The sequence below is a fragment of the Molossus molossus genome, unplaced genomic scaffold, assembly GCF_014108415.1.
Source record: "Molossus molossus isolate mMolMol1 unplaced genomic scaffold, mMolMol1.p scaffold_m16_p_12, whole genome shotgun sequence".
In the NCBI taxonomy this organism is placed as follows: Eukaryota; Metazoa; Chordata; class Mammalia; order Chiroptera; family Molossidae; genus Molossus; species Molossus molossus.
In genome coordinates, this window is record NW_023425347.1 from 81,850,260 (window position 1) to 81,870,112 (window position 19,853).

The following is a 19,853-nucleotide window of genomic DNA, read 5'->3' on the forward strand; positions in this document are numbered from 1 at the left end:
CTGTTTCCCTGAGTACACTGGGACTCCTTGGTGGTGAGTGGTCCAGAGATGTGGGCAGGAATAGTGAAGGACCCTGGGGCTCAGTCCCCTCTGACTGGCACATAGCAAACATCAAATGTTGCCTGAATTGGCCTAGGTAGGACCATCCTTCTTTCCTTCATTCATACAACTTTTTTTTTTTTTGAGGTCCTACTATATGCTAAGCCCTGTGCTGTGCCATGGGACATGGCAGTAAACAAGACACACAAAGTGATGGGGCTTCCATTCTAGTGGGGGAAGCAGAGGAGGAATTGAAAGAAACAATGTTATTGCAGGTTGTAATATGTGCTGTACAGGAAATAAACAAGGTGATGGGATAAACAGCAAGTGGGTGGACATTCATACGAGAGGAGGAGCCATATCAGGGAAGGCCTTTCTGAGGACATGACATATAAGGTGAGACCTGAAGAAGAGTAGAAAGTGGGATGTGAATAGTTGGAAAGGGTGTTCTAGGTAGAGGGAACAGCTAGAACAAAAGCCTGGAGGTGGAGCAGTTTCTAGGACCCTGAAGGATTCAGTGTTTCAGCCTAAAGAGAAGGGCTTAGCAAGGGAGACTAGGAGGGGTTAAGGAATTCAGTCTTGGGGACTGCTCTGGACCAGCTCCTGGGCTAGGGGTTTGGATGGGAAGGGATGACCTTTTTAATGCCACCCTTGCTGCCCTGCCCGTTGCCTAGCACCAACTGCAAACAGTGTTGCTGGCAGGCCTTACCCTTGCTCCCTGGGCTCCCCTCTGACTGGCAGCAGCTGTCAAATGACCAGCAGCTGAGGCGGTGCCAACCTCCTCCCCTGGAATATTTTAGGAGTAAGTCAGAAAATGACCAGCAGGCTCCAAAACACAACTTTTTCTTGTACATACCTTACAAGGGTGTATTTGGCTGCCTTGGGTGTTAATCTCCCACCCCCTTGCATTAGACAGAGATATATAAATATACAGCCACAGGCAGCACACTCAGATACATGAATTAATGAACACAGACGCAGGCCTCATAGTCATAATAGTCACATATGGGCACACAATCCCACAATCTCCTGCTCTGCACTCCACATACACAACCAGGTTGTGTCCATACAGCTAGCAGTGGGCACATTGATCCAACACATAATCCACATATATTCAACACATTCGCACCATTACCCCACTCAAGGCCTCTTTAATTAAACACACATCCAGAATCTAGGCTTGTAACAGTGCATAGCATTCTTCAGCGATTGAGTCAAAGACCTCCCCACACAGAGGGGTGAAGTGGAAAAAAGGCATCAGAAGGGAGAACGCCTGAGGCCCGGGTCTGGGAAGGGATGGGCAGCTTCTCTGGGGAAGAGAAAGACTTCAGTGTTGGAAGTTTGACCCTGACAGTGGTGGGCTAAGGACTTGGGGGAGGGGCATGCCTCGGAGTGCACAGAAGCAGGGCTGGGTGGGGGTGACAAGTGAAGCAAAACGAGAGACCCCAGAAAACCTCGCGCAGCATGGAGGCTGAAAGCTGTGTTAAATATGGACTCAACCTTATAGGCTTAAACTCCTGCTACACAGTCCTTCCTTAACCCTGACCACAGGCTCCCCACTGTCCCCAAATGCATGTGGTGTGGTTTGTTAGCTCTCGTCCTCCAGTCCTCCAGGACAGCTGCGGGGCCGCGTTCCTTCCCTTGCGCAGGTGGAGACCGAAAGGCACCCAACTGCGGCCTACATTCCCAAGAGGGTGGGGACGCTGGTCCCTCTTAGTCCCCCACCCCAAACCGTGCCTCCTTTCCCCCACCGGCCAGGCGGGGAAAGTGCTCTCCTGGGGCTGTAGAGCCACCCTCCTCTCCTGATTGCCCGCAACTGGGACCCTTGGAGGGAAAGGGTGGAGAGAAAGAAGGTTCGGGAAGATCTTGAGGCTGGCTCGTTTCGGAGACGCCTATAACGCCCCCCACTCACCCACCCACTCACTCCCACCCTTGGCTGATTCCAGAAGGGGCGGCTTCTCCCCGCCCTCTGGCCGTGTGGCCTGCTCCCTCCTCCCGCCAGCAGGAGCTCGGGCCAAGTGGGCGCGCCCGCCGGGGCCGGGATCCGGTGTCGGCTGCAGCTGTCAGTGCAGCGGGCGTGGAGCTGGCGGCCGGCTGGGCCGCCTATTAATAACGCGGCCACCCAGCCGGGGGTCGCGTAGCCATGGCCAGCCAGGAGCCCCGGCGCGGCGGGGACGGCGCCACCCAGGCCGCGAGGTAGGATCGTCCAGAGCCCGCGTGGCCACCTCTGTGGGGAGGGGAGGCTGGATGGATTCCCTTCCCCCACCCACCAGCACCTTTCGCCTTGAGGGGGTAGTGGGCCCGCGGTGCGGCAAAGGGCGGAGCCACCCAGGGAAGAGAGATGGGGGAGTCCCGGCACCTCCGTTTGTCTGTGGCTTTTTATAATACCCCCTCCCCTCCCATGAGCCCTGTGAGAATTAACCCTTTCAACCGTTAAATGCCATTTGGCCCATAGTAGCCAAAGAAGTTACTGTTTCTCTCAATCCTTACCCCAAATACAACTGGAGATGGAGGCCTCCAGTTGCTGAATTCGCTGTGTGGAAGACACTTGGTGCAAGGTTGGGCATCTGCCAGCTTGGAGTTAAGAGTCTGTTCAGGCAGCTTGTTCTCTGCTGTCTGGGGCAGGAAAGCGGGGACAGGGTCTACTATCCCAGACCAGCAGGAGGGCCCTTGAGTGGAGGCCCTCCAGCATCCGTCCACACTGTCAGCTTACCACAGGATAGGGGGCAGGGACCTGTGGCTGAGGATCTGGGGTAAGCAGGGAGTATTTCTGCCCCAGGTCAGACTGTAGCCCTGGACTTCCCAATGCACCAAGAGGTGGAGGTGCAAATACATACACCTGACATCCCTTCACTGTCACACTCAGCACAAAGCTGAACAGTCTTACACATACACTCACCTGTACTGCCTGGCATACAGCTACAGCCACACACACACCAACTCATGCCTGCAGTGTCACGAACACTTCTAGCCAGAGCCCTGATAAGAGTGGCAGAGGCAGGCTGTTTGGAGCCCAAGGCAGTCTGAGGTCAGGGCCCCAGCTGAGCTGTCTCCCTTGCCCATGGGCCTCCCATAATCTACCTCCCACCCCCAGCTTCTTAGACAAGAGGCAGCTGTGTGAGGACAGAATCCAACCGAGGTCTGGCACTGTGGGTGGGGCGACTCAGGCAACATGGTGTGTGGTAACAGCACCACTTTGAAGTCAGGAGGCCTGGGTTCTACTTCCAGCTTTGCCACTCGACCTTGGGCAAGTTTCCTCCTTGGATCTCAGTAGGTTTCTGCCTGTCTTCCTTCTACAGAGCCCCACCCTGGGATCTAGAGAGCATGAGAACTATACTTGTCCTTAGGAAATTGACTGTCAGGGGCAACAGACACATGCACTTCTATAATACAAAGCACTAAGTGCAAAGATAAACTGCATACAATGTTCCTTGAAAACACAAGAATGGGGGTGGTCTGGGAAATACTTCACAAAGATGGACTTTAGCAGGGCTTGAATGATGAGTAGAAATGTTAGGCAAACATATACAAATACATTCTGAATGCTTGTGCTAAGCTCTAGAGTACCTGCCTTCCAAATTTTACCTCTTTTAGACCTCATGCCTATTCTAAGAGGAGGGTGGTCAAAAGGCGCTCTGGCCCTGAAGGAACCTCGAGTGAGTTCTTTACTCTGTTTATGCTTTGGTTTCCTCATCTAGGCGGCCAAGCGTTCATAGTGACATTGCTTTTTGATCCCTTGATGTCATAAAAAATATAAAAAAATAAAATGAGGATAATAGATAAGCATCGTGTAAATGAATATTGGTGTAAAATGTGTAGAATACTGCCTTGAACACAGTTAAGTCATTCCAGGGTGGAGGACTCAGCAGGAAAGTGATGTGAGGGCTCTCTGCTGTCTGTTGAGGATCAGGGTGGGTTCTGGCTGGCTGAGCAGGTGCATCCTTCCTGGCACTAGGAGCTCTACCTTTCCAGGACTGTTTCCTAGTGGGGTGGTGTATAAAGAGCTATATTTTCTCAGCTGGATCCTTTAGACGTTGTGGGCTAGGACTAGGTATAAAAAGTTAATCCATGTTCCAGATTGCCAAGCATTGGGTAGGCTATGGGGGAGTAATGTGAGATGAGGCTGAAAAGGTAGGTTGAGACCACGTCTTTAAGGGCCTTGAATCTCTGCTAAGCAGTGGCTATCTATGGGTGAAGTGGGGCAACATGATTTGCTTTATACTATAGCCAGCTGTGGGGTTGTAGAGCATAGACTAGGATGAGAAGGAAGGCCTGTTGGAAGGCTGGTACAAATGTGCAGGTGAGAGATGACAAGGACTAGGGCCCTGGCAGTGGATGGAGACCGGAGACAGAAAGGTCAGTTTCTTGTAAGTAGGCTGTCCAGCGAGGGAGATTCAAGACTTCTTGCCTCATCAACCTGGTGTATGCTGATGTGTTTTTCTGAGCTGGAGAATACAGACAGGTACAGCAAGCTTGGGGAGACTAATTTAGGGCAGTTGAATTTGAGGTGCAAAGTAACATCTGGGAAAGATGTCTAAGAAACACTTCCTCTCTGGTAAAGTGATGTGAATGGACTAGGTAACTGTTGCAGTTGTCTTCAAACTTTAGATTTTGGTGTGGGTGGTAGGTTGGAGGAGGCCAATGACGTCTGGGGTCTGATGAAGCTATACTTTTGTACTTTCCAGAGAGTTAATGTGAGAAAACAAAGGGCAGCCAGAGATTCCCAGGGTGTTAGAGAAGACAGAGTACAGGATGATTTAGAGTAAACATAATCTTTACTGGGCACTTGGGAGTTAAGATATAGATCTTAAAACCTGGACACAAGTAGTTTTTTTCAAGACAGATCAATCAAATTATTTAATATTTGGGGCTTTTTATTTATACTTCATGTCTAAAAAACTGTTTCTTGCAAGCTACAGGCAAATTTAGTCTGTTTTATAACTGATGTACATTAAATATCTGAGTTTCCTTGAGCAAATGACTTAATCTCTTTTAACCTGTTTCCTGATCTGTAAAATGGGGATAAATGTACTACCTCATATAATTGTTATGAGGATTAAATGAGTTGACATACATAAAGCATTTAGAATAGGTTCTGGCACACATAAGACATAAAGACCTCTATAATTATTATTTACATGGTATTTTATATTTCCAAAGAACTGCTTAGAGGTCCAAGGTAGGTAAGATAGATGCATTTGAAACAAGAAAGATCAAAACCACTTGAGGGCCAAAGCAGCAGGGGAGCATTTCTTGACAGGAACTGATTGGACAATGGGCACCTGGATTACAGGGCTCATTTGTTAGAATCACAGAATCTGTATTTTTAAAAATTAATTAATTTTCCCAATTTTTATTAATTTATTGTTACAGATGTTTCTCCTTTTTTCCCCCTAGACCCCCATCCTCCCCATCCTGCCCCCCCAACTCCTTAGCATTGTGGTCTATGACCATTGGTTATGCATATATGCATATAAGTTATTTGGCTCATCTCATCCATCCCCCTTGCCCCCCTACTCTGAGGTTTGTAAGTCTGAACCATACTCCTGTCTCTGGGTCTATTTCGTTCATCAGCCCACCTTGTTCATTGTATTCCACAAATAAGTGAGTTCATGTGGTATTTGTCTTTCTCTGATTGGCTTATTTTGCTTAGCATAATACTCTTGAGGTCCCTCCATGTTGTCTCAAAGGATAAAAGATTTTTCTTTCTTACAGTTGCATAGTATTCCATTGTATATATGTACCACACAGAATCTGTATTTAAGAGCCTATAGGCTAGAAGGATGGACCAATTCTAACAAGATGATTGACATTTTACAGGAACAAGAGATGTGGTTTAAAAGCACTTGCTGTGGAAAAGCCTTAAGGGTTTTAGTCAAACTCAGCATTTGTCATGAGTATGATGGAGCTGCCCTATATGCTGAGGGAATCTTGACTGCATCAGTTTAGTGCTCAGAAAATACCTGGTATTGCTCCAATACCCATCCCCAAGGGACAGTGACAACTTGGAACCTGGTCAGAAAGAAGTGACCCAAATGAGGAGGGCACTGGAAGCCTTGGCATTCATGGAATAACTGAATGACAAGTTAGTTCTCTTCAAGTGTTTAGAGAACTTATATGGAAAAGAAGTTAGATTTGCCTGATTCTAGAAAGAAGAATCAATTCCAAGTATAAACTGCAGGGAAGGTTTTACCTCAACATTAGAATTTTATGGTAATGAAACAAATAGTAGTGGCTCAGGTGTGTGTTTCCTGTCCTTGAAGGTATGTAAGCAGAGACTAGACATTGACATCTTGGTTATGTTGTCAGGGGATCTAAGTAATGGGCTGCGTGGGGATAGATCAGTGGAGGGAAGGAAGCAGACAAGTGCTGAGATGCGAGAACCTGATATAATCTAGGTCTGTGGCTCCAGTCACGAACCATCCTGGGATCATGGCTGCCCTTCTCACTTTAGGTCATTTCTCTTGCAGGGAAACAAGAGCAGAGGCCAATTCTTTTCAAGAGGAGGCGCACTCTGAATCCCTGGATGATACTCTATGTTTGGAGGGGACCTTGAATTTAGAGGACATTCTCTACCTGGGGGACACAGATGACTTTGATGACACACTGTATGTGGAAGAGACTGAGAAGCCAGAGGAGACACTGTGCGTGGAGGAGCCCGTGAAGCCGGAGGAGACACTGTGCGTGGAGGAGCCCGTGAAGCCGGAGGAGACACTGTGCGTGGAGGAGCCCGTGAAGCCGGAGGAGACACTGTGCGTGGAGGAGCCCGTGAAGCCGGAGGAGACACTGTGCGTGGAGGAGCCCGTGAAGCCGGAGGAGACACTGTGCGTGGAGGAGCCCGTGAAGCCGGAGGAGACACTGTGCGTGGAGGAGCCCGTGAAGCCGGAGGAGACACTGTGCGTGGAGGAGCCCGTGAAGCCGGAGGAGACACTGTGCGTGGAGGAGCCCGTGAAGCCGGAGGAGACACTGTGCGTGGAGGAGCCCGTGAAGCCGGAGGAGACAGTGTGTGTGGAGGAGCCCGTGAAGCCGGAGGAGACAGTGTGTGTGGAAGAGCCCGTGAAGCCGGAGGAGACAGTGTGTGTGGAGGAGCCTGTGAAGCCAGAAAAGACTAGCCCCAAGCAGATGGCTTATGGGGGAGAGATGGTGACAAATGAGGAGAAACCTAACTCTGAGGAGAGCCTCAGAGCTGGGCCTAGTCCCAGCACGGATGACAGCCTGAGCATAGAGGACCTGGAATTGCTTGAGGGGCGTTTCCAGGAATGTGTCCAAGCTGTGGCTCAGCTTGAAGAGGAGAGGGATCAGCTCATCCATGAACTTGTGTTGCTCCGGGAACCAGCTCTCCAGGAGGTGCAACAAGTCCATCAAGACATCCTGGCTGCCTACAAACTGCAAGCTCAAGCAGAGCTGGAGAGGGATGGGCTAAGAGAGGAGATCCGGTTGGTCAAACAGAAGCTGTTCAAGGTGACGAAGGAATGTGTGGCCTACCAATACCAGCTGGAGTGCCGCCAGCAGGACGTGGCCCAGTTTGCTGATTTCCGGGAAGTACTGACTGCACGGGCAGCCCAGCTCTCGGAGGAACTGGCCCAGCTCCGGGATGCCTATCAGAAGCAGAAGGAGCAGTTACAGCAACAACTAGAAGCACCTCCAAGTCAGAGGGATGGGCAATTCCTGCAGGAGAGCCGGAGGCTCTCTGCCCAGTTTGAGAACCTCATGGCAGAGAGCCGCCAGGGCCTGGAGGAGGAGTATGAGCCTCAGCTGCTGCGGCTCCTAGAGAGGAAAGAAGCTGCTGCCAAAGCCCTGCAGAAAACCCAGGCGGAGATCCAGGAGATGAAGGAGGCTCTGAGGCCCCTGCAAGCAGAGGCCCAGCAGCTCCACCTGCTAAACAGGAACCTGGAGGACCAGATCACACTTGTGAGGCAAAAACGCGATGAGGAGTTGCAGCAGTACAAGGTAGGCCCATCTGGCATGAAAGGAATTTCGGTCTTTTAGACTGGGGAAGGAAAAGGCGATGAGAGTCAAGTATCTTTTGGGCTGAAGGACACTGTCTTATATAGGAAGAACAACTTATTCTTTTTTTTTTTAATCCTCACCCGAGAACATTTTTCCAATTTTTTTTGTTCAGATAGAATGGGAAGGAGAGAGGAAGAGAGAGAAACATTAATGTGAAAGGGACACATCGAGTGGCTGCCACCCGCACGACCAACCAGGACTGAGGACAAACTGCAAATGAGGTACATGCCCTTAGTGGGAACTGAACCCGGGTCTCTCTGAACTGCAGGCTGATGCTCTAACCACTGAGCCAAACTGGCCAGGGTGAACAACTTATTCTTTAGGGCCATTCATTATCATCTTTATTTTTTGGTGGTACATGCCCCTAGTGGGAACTGAACCCGGGACTCTCTGGTCCGCGGGCCAACGCTCAACCGCTGAGCCAAACTGGCCAGGGCCATTCTCATGTTTACTGCATTCTTCATTTCACGCAATCAGGCCTGTGCTACGAGCTGAAAATGATCTGAATTCTTAGTTACACTTTTACACCAATTATCTCTCTCTCTCTTTTTTTTAATTTTTTGTTCAGATAGAGTGGGAGGAGAGAGAAACATCGATGTGAAAGGGACACATCAAGTGGTTGCCACCCGCACGACCCAACCAGGGCCGGGGACAAACTGCAACCGAGGTACGTGCCCTTAGTGGGAACCGAACCCGGGTCTCTCTGGACTGCAGGCTGATGCTCTAACCGCTGAGCCAAACTGGCCAGGGCTCATTTGATTCTCTCATTAATCCCCCAAGTCCATATTTTAAAAAAAAGAGTAGTACACCCTGGCCGGTTTGGCTCAGCAGCTAGAGCGTTGGCCTGCGGTCCAGAGACCTGGGTTCAGTTCCCGCTAAGAGCATGTACCTCGGTTGCAGTTTGTCCCCGGCCCTGGTTGGGTTGTGCAGGTGGCAACCACTCTATGTGTCCCTTTCACGTCGATGTTTCTCTTTCTCTCTCCCTCCCACTCTATCTGAACAAAATATGGAAAAAATGTACTCGAGTGAGGATTAAAAAAAAAAAGAGTAGTACATTGATTTTTAGAGAGGACGGAAGGGGGACAGAAACATTGATATGAGAGTGCAACATGGATTGGCTACTTCCTGCACAACCCTCACTAGGGATTGAGCCCCAAAACCCAGGCATGTTCCCTTCACCCCAGCAAATTCCTGGTGCACAGGACAATGCCCAACCAACTGAGCCATACCAACCAGGGCCCCCAAGTCCTTTTCTTTTTTTTTTTTTAAATTGGATTTATTGGGGAACAGATTTAAAGGGTATTATTTGTTTTTATTTTTATTTATTTGTTTTTATCCTCACCCAAGGACATTTTTCCATTTTTTGTTCAGATAGAGTGGGAGGGAGAGAGAGAGAGAGAGAGAGAAACATCGATGTGAAAGGAACACATCGAGTGGTTGCCACCTGCACGACCCAACCAGGGCCGGGGACAAACTGCAACCGAGGTACGTGCCCTTAGCGGAACCGAACCCGGGTCTCTCTGGACCACAGGTCAATGCTCTAACCGCTGAGCCAAATCGGCTAGGGCCAAGTCCTTTTCTTTTATAGGGGAAACTGAGGCTCAGTAAGTCAGAGTAATTTGAACCCTGGTCTGACCAACCCCAATATACGTTTTCTTTCCATGGCACAATTTCCCAATTCTGAGTCATACCTAGGCTTACAGAGAACGAGGAAAACAAGGCACGTGGGAATTCTTTCCCTTCTTCCTATATGCAACCTCAGGTCCCATTTATCTGATCTCTGCCTTGAAATTTTCCAGTCTTAAAACTTGTATGAAATCTATAAATCTCCATTTCTCATTTTCCTTTTTTGTGCATTTGTCACCATTTCACTTACTTTCAAGTTATTTCTGGTTAAGTGTGGGCTGGTTCTAATCCCTTTATGAAACAGTGGGATATAGATATTGGTGAGTAAGCAATGTCTCTCCCACAGGCTGTGAGCTTTTATAAGGTAGGGAGTGTTTTACTTATCTCTGCCACTTGGGCTGAGTTCACATCGGTTAAATGTTGATTTAAGTGCTGCTGGGCACTATGGGAAGACTATAGTGTGGTGCCCCCCCCCCCTTTTTCTTTATTGATTTTAAAGAGAAAAAGGGAGAGGGAGAAAGAAACATCGATGAGAGAGAACATCGACTGGCCGCCTCCTGCATGCCTCACACTGGGGATTGGGCGCATAATTTGGTCATGTGCCCTGATGGGGAATTGAATCAGTGACCTCTTGGTGCATGGGTTCACGCTCAAGCACTGAGTCACAGTTTGTCTTCTGAAACACATTCCTTTGAATACACTTAAACATTCTATTCCCTCTCAAACACTGATACATACTTAAGGGAACATGTCCTTTGTTAAAAATGGTTGCACTCACTTCACTCAATATTATGTCAAGCTTTCTGTAGCTTTTATTATAAAGAGTAGGGTGTTTTGGTCATAACATTGAATGTTTTCAAACTACGCATATGTGTAGTATCCTCAACCCTTCCGTCGCTTTTTTATTGGTTTACAATCTAGTGAAAGGGCACCTATTTTAATAGCTTATACTCAGACATTACGTTAATTGTAACCCAGGGTAGAAAGTAATGTGTGATTTAAGAGAGGTGCAGGTAAGAGTGCTATGGAAGCCTGGCCAGTGTGGCTCAGTGGACTAAGTGTCATCCCATGGACTGAGAAGTCCCAATTAGATTCTGGGTGAGGGCACACGCCTGGGTTTTGGACTCCAGCCCCAGTAAGGGGTGTGCAGGAGGCCGCTGATCCCTGTAGCTCTCTCACTTTGGTGTTTGTTTCTTTCCCTTCCTCTCTCTCTAAAAAATCAATAAAAGCATAAAAAAAAGGGGGGGAGGTGCTATGGAAAAATGAGATTACTTTTAGCCACGGGTTAAATCAGAGAACTCTTCATGGAAAAAGAGTGTGTTATTTGAACTAGGTATCTAGACCAGTGCTGTACAAAAGAAATATAAGGCAAGCTATATATATATAATTTTCTAAAACCCACATTACAAAAGAGAAATAGATGAAGGTAATTTTAATATATTTTATTTAGCCTAATATATCCAAAATATAATTAGTAACTTGGCTGCATGTGAAAGGTGGAAAACTGGAAGGTAAATTAACTGTAAAGGTAGGTTGGGGAAAGATCACATTGGACTTAGAAATCCAAAAATAAGTCCAAACTTTATTTAGTAGTCAGTTGCATCATTAAAGGTATTTAATCAATGATATCCCAATAAATTTAATTAAAAAATAAAAAACATAGAAGTATTTAATATGATTGTCCCTCTATTTTAGAAAAAGTACTGGCTTAAGTGTGTAAAACGGGCTAGAGACCCAGAGGCAAGGGAGATCAATTAGGAAGCTACTGCAGGTAAGAGGAAACAATGATAAGTGGGAATAAAGGAAGAGGATGGATGCAAGAACAAATGTGGAAGAAACTTGGCCATTGACTGAATGGGGCAGAGAGGTGAGAAGTCAGAGAGGATGCTGAGATTTCAGGCAAGGCTAACTAGGATGGTGGTACCGTAAACAGGGAATTCTCTGGATTTGTTTTCTAACACAGTACTAGAGTTGTAGAATTTTTCTCCCCTGTGATTTTCATCACAGGATTTATTTATTTTTATTATTATTATTATTTTTTATCCTCACCTGAGGACATTTTTCCATTTTTTGTTCAGGTAGAGTGGGAGGGAGAGAGAGGAACAGAGAGAGAGAGAGAGAAACATCGATGTGAAAGGAACACATCGAGTGGCTGCCACCCGCACAACCGACCAGGGCCGGGGACAAACTGCAACCGAGGTACGTGCCCTTAGTGGGAACCGAATCCGGGTCTCTCAGGACCGCAGGCCTACGCTCTAACCGCTGAGCAAAACCAGCCAGGGCCATCACAGGATTTATTTTGATTTGTTGATTCTGAAACTTTCCAAAGATCATTCTATGAAAAACACTATTTTTTTTGTGGTACATGCCCCTAGCCGGAACCGAACCCGGGACTCTTTGGTCCGCAGGCCAACGCTCAACCGCTGAGCCAAACTGGTCGGCTGAAAACATTCTTTTTATTTATTTTTATTTTTTTTATTTTTTATCCTCACCCGAGGACATTCTTCCATTTTTTGTACAGATAGAGTGGGAGGGAGAGAGAGGAAGAGAGAGAGAGAAACATGGATGCGAAAGGGGCACATCGAGTGGCTGCCACCCGCACGACCAACCAGGGCCGGGGACAAACTGCAACCGAGGTACATGCCCCTAGAGGGAACCGAACCCGGGTCTCTCCGGACCGCAGGCCAACGCTCTAACCGCTGAGCCAAACTGGCCAGGACTGAAAACATTCTTAATGAGTGTCTCCCAATGCTTTACCATAATTAAAGTAGGAATCAAGGTCTGAAGGAGCTAATCTTTCTGAAATGGCTTCCTAAACTGTTTGCCAAAGGTCATTTATGGCACCTGATTACTTTTCTAAGGTACACTTCACTCTTAAAATTGTAAACACTGCCTCTTTCATCTGTTCATTCAACAGATACTATCTAAGTGCCTACTTACTATGTGCCAGGCAGTGAGCTAGCTATGTGCCGACAAAAGAAATGAAAAATGGGGAGTAGTTCCTGCATTCCAACAGTTTACAGTCCAGGAAGGATACCAGATACAAAAATGAACATATTTCATAAAACTAAGACTTTTTAAAAAAATCCTCACCCGAGGGTATTTTTCCATTGATTTTTTAGATAGACTGGGAGGAGGGGAAGGGAGAGAGAGAGAAACATCAATCGGCTGCCTCCCACACGGGACCAGGATTGAACCCGCAACTGGAGGTTTGTGCTCTTGACCAGGAATTGAACCTGAGACTTTTCAGTCCTTGGGCCAACACTCTAACCACTGAGCCAAAGAGACCAGGGCTAAGACACTTGTTTCTAAGATGCATTCTGATCTGTTCGAATGTCACAAGCCTTTGCCTTGGCTGGTTTGGATCTGTGGTTAGCGTTGGCCCGAGGACCAAGAGTTGATGATTCTGGTCAAGGGCACGTACCTCAGTTGTGTTTCATTCCTAGCCCTGGTCAGGGTCATGTGGGAGGCAGCCAGTCGATGTGTCTCTCTCACACCAATGTTTCGCTCTCTCTTTCTCCCCCTCTATCTGAAGATAAATGGAAAAATATCCTCGGGTGAAGATTAAAAATAAAAAAAGTCAAAGCCTTAGAATCAATGAAATAATAGACTTCAATGTGATAAACACTATAATAGTTATAGGACTAAGGCATTGTACCAGTGAAGCAGGTATAATTACCCCTGCCCTGGAAATTTTGTAAGAGGATTGATTAGTACATGACATATACCTGAAGTTCTTTACATGTGGTAATTCATTTAACCCTCGCTTCTCTGATAGGTATGAATTACTGTCATCATGTAAAGAATGAGAAAGCGGGTGAGACAGAGAAGTCATTTGTCCACGGTTATACAGCTAGGATGTGATGGAAGGCTATAACCCTGTGCAGTCCAGCTCAAGTCCATAGTCAACCATTACAAGGTGTTTGTATAAATTAATTCATGGGGTAGACAAAGAAAGGGCATTCCAAGTAGAGGCAACAGCTTATACAAAAGCATGAAAACACAAACAGATGTTATAGAAAGTGAGGGTGGCTGGATCATAAGGAATGCGAGTAGAGGGATGAGGCTGGAGAGGCAGATGGGGATCAGAATGTAAAGGGACTTATGTAATCTTTGGTAAGCAGTTTTCAAAAAGAGGTTTTCTCCAAAGCCACAGACCCTTTCCACAGAACAGAATTTTATATGGAATTCCAATATATAAAACAGGCAAAGTAGAGCTTTCTAATTAGAGTGGCAACGATATATTTTGGCTTCTTCCTGGTGTTTCACGGGAAATAGTTTAAAGATCACTAAAGAGCCCATGTATATGTAGGCAAAAAAGCATTAAGAATACGAGCTCCAAGCCAATGGCAAGTTCTGGTTCTACCACTTCCTAACTGGAAAACTTTGGATAAATTACTTAGTCCATGCGGCTCTGCTCCCTCACATGTAATATACATCTTAGGACTTTTGCAAGGAATGAACCAGTTAATATTTGTAAAGCATTTGTAATGGTGCCTGGCACATAGGGCATGTACTTTTTAAAAAATGTTACTGATTTTTTTTTTTAGAGAGAGGAAGGTGAGAGAGAGAAATATCAATGAGAGAGAGATACATCAATCAACTGTCTCCTACATGTCCCCGACTGGGGATCAAGCCCGCAAAGTGGGTATGTGCCTGACCAGAAATCGAACTAGGACCTCTCAGTCCATGGGACGATGCTCAATCCACTGAGCCACACTGGCCTGGCACATAGGTATGTACTTTTTTTTCTTTATTGATTTTAGAGAGACAGGAAGGGAGAGGGAGAGAGAAGAAACATAGATGAGAGAGAACACTGATTGGCTGCCTCCTGCAAAACCCCCCACTGGAAATTAGGCCCACAACCTGGGCATGTGGCCTGGCTTGGAACCAAACTGGCAACTTCTTGGTGCAACCACTGAACCACACCAGCCGGGCTAGGTATGTACTCTTATTATCATTTTTTTTAATCCTCACCTGAGAACATTTTTCGGTATTTTGTTCAGATAGAGTGGGAGGGAGAGAGAGAGAGAGAAACATCGATGTGAAAGGGACACATTGAGTGGTTGCCATCCACATGACCCAACCAGGGGACAAACTGCAACTCAGGTATGTGCCCTTAGCAGGAACCGAACCCAGGTCTCTCTGGACCACAGGCTGATGTTCTAACTGCTGAGCCAAACTGGCCAGGGCTAGGTATATACTCTTAAGTGGAAGTGTGGTAGGTGGATTAAAAAAGCCCGAAAGAGCCCTGGCCAGTTTGGCTCAGCGGCGTTGGCCCATGGACCAGAGAGTCCCAGGTTCAGTTCCTGCTAGGAGCGTGTACCTCGGTTGCAGTTTGTCCCTGGCCTTGGCTGGGGTTGTGCAGGTGGCGACCACTTGATGTGTCTCTCTCATGTCGATGTTTCTCTCTCTCTCTTCCCCGCCCTCTCCTTCCCACTCTGTCTGAAAAAAAAAAAAAGAAAAAGCCTGAAAGACAACTTAGACCTTATGGGGGAGACATAATGTGAGATATGTGTAGTAAAATGGGTAAGACTTAGTAACTGGCTACAGTGGGTGCGGTGAAGAATTTGCTGAGAATGATCTGTTTTTAACTGGAAATTGGTAGGTTACTAACACTGAAATATAGAATATGCTTACTATCTACAAGTTTCACATCAACAAGCATTATGTGTAGGGTGCTAAGAACCAGGAACCTACAATCTGATAGGGAGTTAGACACAAATTTAAAAGATAAATAGCAAAATCAACAGATGCTGTCTAAGTGACACAAGTGGCAGGAGCAAAGGCAGAGATCTGAGTTGGTCAGGCTACAGCAGCACTGTCAAATACAAGTCTCACGTAAGACACAGATGCCATTTAAAATTTCTAGTGCCCACACTTAAAAATGCAAAAAAAACCAGGAGAAAATTAATATTTTATGTAACCCAGCATATAAAAATATTATAATTTCAACATGTAATCGATATCAAAATTTGAGGCACAGTCATCCCTTGCCACTTCGCGCTTTGACATTCGAGGCTTCGCTCTATTGTGGTTTTTCAAATATTTGAAAAAACTTTGACAGAGTGAAGCCGTGAACGTCAAGCACGAAGTGGCGAGGTACGGCTGTATAAATAAAAAATCCTACTTTGTGGTAATTCATTTATCACAGTAGAGTCTGGAACTGATTAACTGCGATAAATGAGGGCCGACTGTATTTTATTTTTGTGTCAAGTCTTATACTTATAGCACATTTCAATTTGGACAAACCATACTCAATAGCAACATGCGGCTAGTGACTTCCATATCAGACAGTGCAAGCTAGGGAAAAATATTCATATGAAAGAGTAATGGAGGTTCTAGTTAGAGGTACGGATCAAACTGGAAGGCATCTGAAGGCCAGACTAAAGAAAGTGGGAAGCTTCTGAAAGAATGACATAAAGCAGTTTTTAGAAAGTTAATCTAGTGGTGCTCCATAGGATTAAGACTGGAGATTGCTTTCTTCCCCTCTTAAACCTTGTCAAAACAAGGCCACCAAAAATTAGGTTGCCTCCCCCCAAAAATGGGAGAGAGAGGATGGAGATTGTTCTTAATGTCAGTCACTGTAGCAATACATCCTTCACTCTGAGACACTGTTCCTATTAGAGCACTGATGGTGCACACTGCCTTCTCAAGCATGTACTCCCCCACCCCTTATTGATTCTAGAGACGGGAAGGGAGAAGGAGAGAAAGAAACATTGATTGGCTGCCTCCTGCATGCCCACACTGGGGATTTGTCCCACAACCTGGGCATGTGCCCTAACCAGGAATCAAACTGGCGTCCTCTTGGTGCACTGGTCAACGCTCAACCACTGAGCCACACCAGCCAGGCTCAAGCATGTACATTTCGTGCCTCGTCAAAAACAGGTTTGCTAGTGGGATTTGGGAAATCGGGTCACAGAGGTATGCAGATGCTTCCTTCAGATGACACACTTACATGTTAAGGCTGAATCTCTGTGTGGTGCCAAAGCATGGCTGGGTACTAAAAAAGGCCTTTTGATAATGTTTATGTAAGCTGAGATTCAGCCAGAGTATCAACCATTGCAGATTGATGTGCCACAGGTATATCAAGAATGACTCAGAGAACAAATTATTTAGATCCTTCTAATAATAGCATGTACCAAAACGGGATTCCTAACTTACTGTTCTTCCAAATTTGAGAAGTCATTGCCCCTTTTAAAATGTCTTCGAATTTCAACTTTTTCCTAACTCCTTCATGATTCCTAAGGATCCGTGCCAGCTAGCAACTAACACCAGAGTGATTTGCTGACATCCTCCTTACCTCATTCCTCAGGCATTAACCTGAGGAATGCATCCTGCCTGGTGTTGGCAGAATAGGAAACAAAGAGTTATCTGAAAGTTCCTGAGGGCCCCCAGAGTATAGCATCTTTTTCCAACTTAATATTTTTAAACTAATTCAGTCTTAATGGAGACAAACTTGCACATAGAGCAACAGGTCTATAAAATTCTCAGCTCACCAAGTAGAGGATCAAAATCCTCCCCAACAATTCTTAAAATTGTGAAAACAGAAGTCACTCTTAGTACCTGTCTGCCCATTGCAGAGTTCTATTAAGAAGCTGTGGTTAACAGACAAGACTCCTTTCAGGTCACCATCTTCAAATGGAGTATCACTTTATTAAACACAACCTCTTGAATCTGTTTCAACCTCAATACTTCTATGAAGATTAAACAATATACAAGAAAGTGCCTTGTAAACTATAATGGACAATGTAAAATTTTTATGGTTTGGCTCATAAGATATACTCTTGGCTCTCTTCATGCAGGAAGAGATGGAGAAAATGGAGGAACGACAGAGGCAGTTAAGAAGTGGGGTGCAACTACAGCAACAGAAGAACAAAGAGATGGAGCAGTTAAGGATCAGCCTTGCTGAAGAGCTCTCAACTTACAAGTTAGTTTTTGTTACTACCTAAATCTCAACTAACACTGGCTGAAAGGATTGTGGTGGTGGGGGGTAGATGTTGCTCAAGGGAAATTTCACTGAACAGTGGGGAAAAAAATGATCTGGGAAATAATTTCATCTATTGACAGATGGAAAATGGCTTTTTTTCCCTTCTTCTTAAAGGGCTAAGTTACCTAAGAGCCCGGAACAGGCTAATGCTCCCACTTCTCAGGCAGGTGGAATCGAGACACAGTCTCAAGGTGATCCTTGTGGTTACAAGAGTGGTGTTTGCATTGTTGCTTTCTTAACAATACTAATGACTTAAAAGCTGAAAAGTGTGTTGTTTACAGGTTGAAGGACAGGATTATTGCTTAGTATGTGAAACAAGAAACACACCCATCCATTAATTTCTCTATATACCTATATGCTCTCATTCTTCAAGTTTTAGATTCTCTTGGATAAAAAAGGTCTGTCAAGTGTATATTAGATGCCCATACATTTATTTTACTTCTAATTTCCTAGTTAATCTTACAGCTTGGATACAAATTCACAAATAACTACTGTAACTGACACTTTTCCTAACTTACTAGGATTTTCTTTTACTGTGTTTTATCCAGGCATAACTGATTACGCTTATTGTTTGGGAGATTACTAGAAACTTGTAGTTGAGGAAAATGATCTACCAAACACCTTTGTGTGGATCAGATTAAAAGTACAATAGGGAAAAAGCAATGATTAACTCAAAGAAACAAAACTACAGAATTTCAGTCACTGTAATACCTATGTAAACTTAACCTGAAAAGAGAAAAATTTTAGCTACCTCCTCCCATCACATAGATTACCATTCATTATTTTGCAATAAGAGGCACTTAAATATTTGCTAGGGGAAAGTCATCTCTGGTATTATGTGAGTCACAGTCTAGCAAGCTCTTCCCAACATAGCCTGCACTAAATTTCAGAAGCGCACTGTTATAAACTTTATACTGTATTATTTCAAGTTGCAGAAAGTATAAACTTATTCTTTTTTCTTTCAACCTTACAGGGGCTGTTTAGAAACGTATGGCCGAATCTGTAACCCAGAAACAACCAAAAAAACTTTTTAGCAAAGGATCACTAAGTACCCTTTGGACATACTTTTTTCCAAACAGAGAAGAAAATGCCAGGGACTTACAAGCAATACACCCTGGGAAAGTTACAAATACTGGCTGACCTGTTTAAAAAGATTCTAGGACTGGCTGGAGGCAGAACACATCAGTCAGTTCTTAGCTGGATTCTATTTCTTAGGCTACTGGTACTGATTTCAATGCACGGAGAAACTGAAAAAACGAGCCTCTTCTCCTCCAGCAGCAACATGCACATTGAGTAAAGGATGAATGTACACACACCTGCCATCTCGTGCAGAATGTATCTTGCCTTGTGTTGACCTAAACCAAAAACATTTTTTTGGAGCACAGGTGGGGTCAAAAGGCAGCCAATTTTCATTATATGGGTTTGCAATTTGAATTCTTTTGTGCCACAAGTGATGGACTTTAAACAAATCCTTTCACAAAGTTTACTTTTCTTTAAGTCTACACTGATACATAGTTTACTCTTAATTGTGTCACAATAACTTTCACTATACTCGAAAAGAACTATTGACTTGGAAAAGGGAACAAATCCAGATTTGAATCTAAAGGTTAAAGATAAGCAAATTTCTCTAAAGATCATACCTTATGAAAATGATTTTTGATCAGAGTGATCTATTCAACGGAGTGACTGCAAAGAATCAGGCATTTTACCTGGTTATGGCACTTGGCTATAAAGGCTTTCAAAAGCCTATCATTTCTAACCTCTAGGTACAGGTCCCAGTGAAAAACATACTGGGGAGATTCAACCTCTCTTAAGAAAAGGATTGAACACCTTTGCCAAATTTAAATTTTGCCTTAAAATCTTTCTGCCACACTGCCTTTTACATTCTTACAAATCCATGCAGTTCTCTAGGGATACACTTCAAAAAGATGTTATTGTATCAAAGACTAATCTGTGCACCTATGATTCTGTGTTTTATACCTTTCTCTTTCCCTGGAAAGGAGTAAAGCTCTTTTCTACAGTTCTGGGTCTATTATAATTCTGCTCTTGATAAGTCAAAGACCATAGAAAATAACTGTCATCTGAAGAATTTTTCTAGAAGCCAGAGAATGGTGTTTGATAGATATTATATGCTAAATAAAGCCCATCCGCATGGGGTTATGTAGAAAAGCAATTTATTCCATTATAA

The 19,853-nt window shown here is 45.1% G+C and overlaps 1 protein-coding gene across 1 annotated transcript; it reads left to right on the top strand.

The window, feature by feature from the left end:
- The first annotated feature begins 2,144 nt into the window (after positions 1-2,144).
- SYNC (syncoilin, intermediate filament protein) lies at positions 2,145-17,921 on the top strand. The gene is made up of 5 exons (XM_036256814.1): positions 2,145-2,235; positions 6,510-6,903; positions 7,147-7,989; positions 17,481-17,605; positions 17,780-17,921. The coding sequence occupies exons 1-5, from the start codon at positions 2,183-2,185 to the stop codon at positions 17,919-17,921; spliced, it is 1,557 nt and encodes a 518-aa protein (XP_036112707.1). The 5' UTR covers positions 2,145-2,182.
- Positions 17,922-19,853: the final 1,932 nt, after the last annotated feature.